General features: G+C 33.7%; 1 protein-coding gene across 1 annotated transcript; it reads left to right on the top strand.

Moving 5' to 3' along the window:
• Positions 1 to 216: 216 nt before the first annotated feature.
• Positions 217 to 1,386, top strand: LOC128652417 (putative nuclease HARBI1). The gene is made up of 2 exons (XM_053705354.1): positions 217 to 844; positions 1,019 to 1,386. Exons 1-2 carry the CDS (start codon positions 217 to 219, stop codon positions 1,384 to 1,386), a joined length of 996 nt encoding a protein of 331 aa, XP_053561329.1.
• The last annotated feature ends 1,467 nt before the right edge of the window (positions 1,387 to 2,853 follow it).

Below are 2,853 nucleotides of genomic sequence, written 5' to 3'. Positions count from 1 at the left end.
ATATTTTCAGATAAATATCTATGTATAAAATATATATAAATTATAAAGTATGTATAAATATATCTATACGAAAAAATCATATACCTTAATTGTCTCTTCCAAAACTTGCAGCAATCAATATGTTGCTTCCACCTGCATTTTCAGCAGGTGAAATGCTCATTATAAAAGGGAGTGTCTAACAGCATAGAAAGTTTGATGTATGCAGTCATTACCAAGATGGAGATGATCAATCTATTTTGCATTGCTATACAACAAAGACGCAAAAGAAGGAGATTTTTGGAGTTAGTTCAGCGTTATGAACGACGCAGAAGGCCAAGGTTATTTTTACCTAGAATAGGGTTACATACCCTGAGTGACAGGGAAATTGTTCGAAGATTCCGTTTGAATAGAGGTTTAATTGAGAATCTGTATCTGGAGATCAAAGACTCCATTGAACCTATAACTTATAGGACAAAGGCAATCCCTGGAATGTTAAAACTGCTGGCTGTCCTCTATTTCCTCGCCACAGGATCATTTCAGGCTGTAACAAGTTTAGTTGTGGGGATGAGCCAGGCTTCTTTTTCAAGTCATCTAACTGTAGTATTAAAAGCCTTACACCAACGGATAGTAAATTATGTACATATTCCGGAAACACCAGAGGATTGGCATCGTGTGAAGGTGCAGTTCTATGGGATTGCTGGGATGACAAACATTTTGGGTGCAATTGACTGTACCCATGTGTTAGTGCAGCCTCCAAAGTTAGGAGAATTGCCCTATCGTGACCGCAAGCGTAACCATTCTTTAAATATACAGGTCATCTCTGATGCCAAATTGAAGATTATGAGCATCCGGTCAGGATTCCCAGGTTCAACACATGATTCTTTCATCCTGAGAAATTCGCATGTTTATGACCTGTTTCAGAATCATCAAATGCCAGAGGGAATTCTCCTAGGTAAATATCTCTTACTAATTGTCATATATGGATATAAAAATATTATGTATTTCATATTGCTAAAATCAAATTATTTTTTACACACAGGAGATTCAGCCTATTCATGTCTCCCATGGCTTTTCACTCCTGTGCTGAACCCCAGAACTCCTGCGCAAGTGCGCTACAATGAGGCTCATACATCTACAAGATGTGTTATAGAGCGCACATTTGGCGTTTTGAAAAGCAGGTTTCGTTGTTTAGACCTCTCTGGGGGAGTACTTCTATACAAACCAAAGAAAGTATCCCTGATATTTCTCATATGTTGCATGCTCCACAACCTAGCATTACGCATGCCAGATGCTGATATTTCTATGTTACAAGTAGAGTATGATGACAATGTGGCACCTTTAGAGCAAATTGATGCAAGTGGAGTACAAGCTCGATCTGATTACATCCATGCTCTATTTGAACAATGATTATGTAAATATATTGTACATATGTTCTTTTGTTTCATCATATCTTTATGTTTAAAATTATCCCAAAAGAGGCTATTTATGTTAGTTTAACTTAATAGTTAATATGTATTCAAATAAATGTTCTTCATTTCACACCTGACTCTTTTTTTAATGAAATATTTCTAATTAATACTCAATAGATTATAAGTGATAGACCATGTTATCATAGGGCTCTCAGAAAATGCTTAGATACAAAGTGCATTAAACATCATCTTTCATGATTTATCGAGAAGGCAATTTTTATTATTAAATTATATTCTATTTTCCTCATCTTTGTATATAATTTTTGGAATCAGCATCAATGCAATACAGGTTTAACACATGTTCTTGGGTGGTGTTCTTTAACCAATGGCAGATGTTTAGTCTCCCTGATTAGCTTGTAATAATAAAAATCAAAAATCCACCCAAATCAAATATATATATTTTGTTGCTCTTATTATATGTGTAGATACATGTTTACATTTTGCCTTAAAACATTATCATGGAGATTGACCATTTTCCATTGGTTAAAGCATTGATTTTTTAACCTATTTATTTTTCATGGCACACTTTTTTCAATTAAAAAATACTGTGACACACCACCATTCAAAAATTGTAAAAAATCACACGTATCCTAATAGAGTATATATATATATATTATATACATACACACATCACACTGTATGTATTGTGCTGTCGTGCCATGCCTCCTACAAACTATACGTGACATATTGACATTCATTCTCAAACAATCATACTGAATGTCTGTGAGTGAATAGCAATATGTCATGGTTGTACATGATGCCTGTCACATACCTCCCAATATATACAAATTTGAAAGAGGGACACCCCTGCACTGGGAGTAAAAAAAAAGCTAAATTAAATAAATATCTCACAATGTTGTCAGTCTGCCGTGGCACACCTGAGGATCTCTCATGGTACACAAATGTACCATTGCACACTTTTTGACAAACACTGGGTTAAGGCATCACACCCAAGCTTAGGGGTGCTAAGGATATCTTTGAATCTTAAGCCCGGGCTTCAAATTATATTATGTAGTGCAATATCAGTAATTATTATGCCCACTGAGTAACGGCACTTTAGTGCATATACATTATTTTTAAGGAGTTGAAAACATATATATATTTCTATTTATCAATAACATTGGTTATTACCTGTTCATGAGCTTCCATACATTCATCTTTCATCAATATAGAACAAGTGAATGACTAAAATTCTACAATTAAAGTTGTTACTAGAAAAGTTAGAAATAACATTCTATTTTCTAACATAAACATTAATTATTATTGTGTTTATGTCCATTTAATATAGTTGTGTTGGTTCTGCATAACCGGTCAATGTTTAATAATGTTATTTATTTAAAAAAATATAAAATACTTTGGTGTACATTGTACCTTTAATAACTTATTAGATATGACCAATGAATAG

The sequence above is a fragment of the Bombina bombina genome, chromosome 3 (assembly GCF_027579735.1).
Source record: "Bombina bombina isolate aBomBom1 chromosome 3, aBomBom1.pri, whole genome shotgun sequence".
Taxonomy (NCBI): Eukaryota; Metazoa; Chordata; class Amphibia; order Anura; family Bombinatoridae; genus Bombina; species Bombina bombina.
The sequence above is the reverse complement of the archived record's forward strand: the minus strand, read 5'-3'. Positions and strand labels throughout refer to the sequence as shown.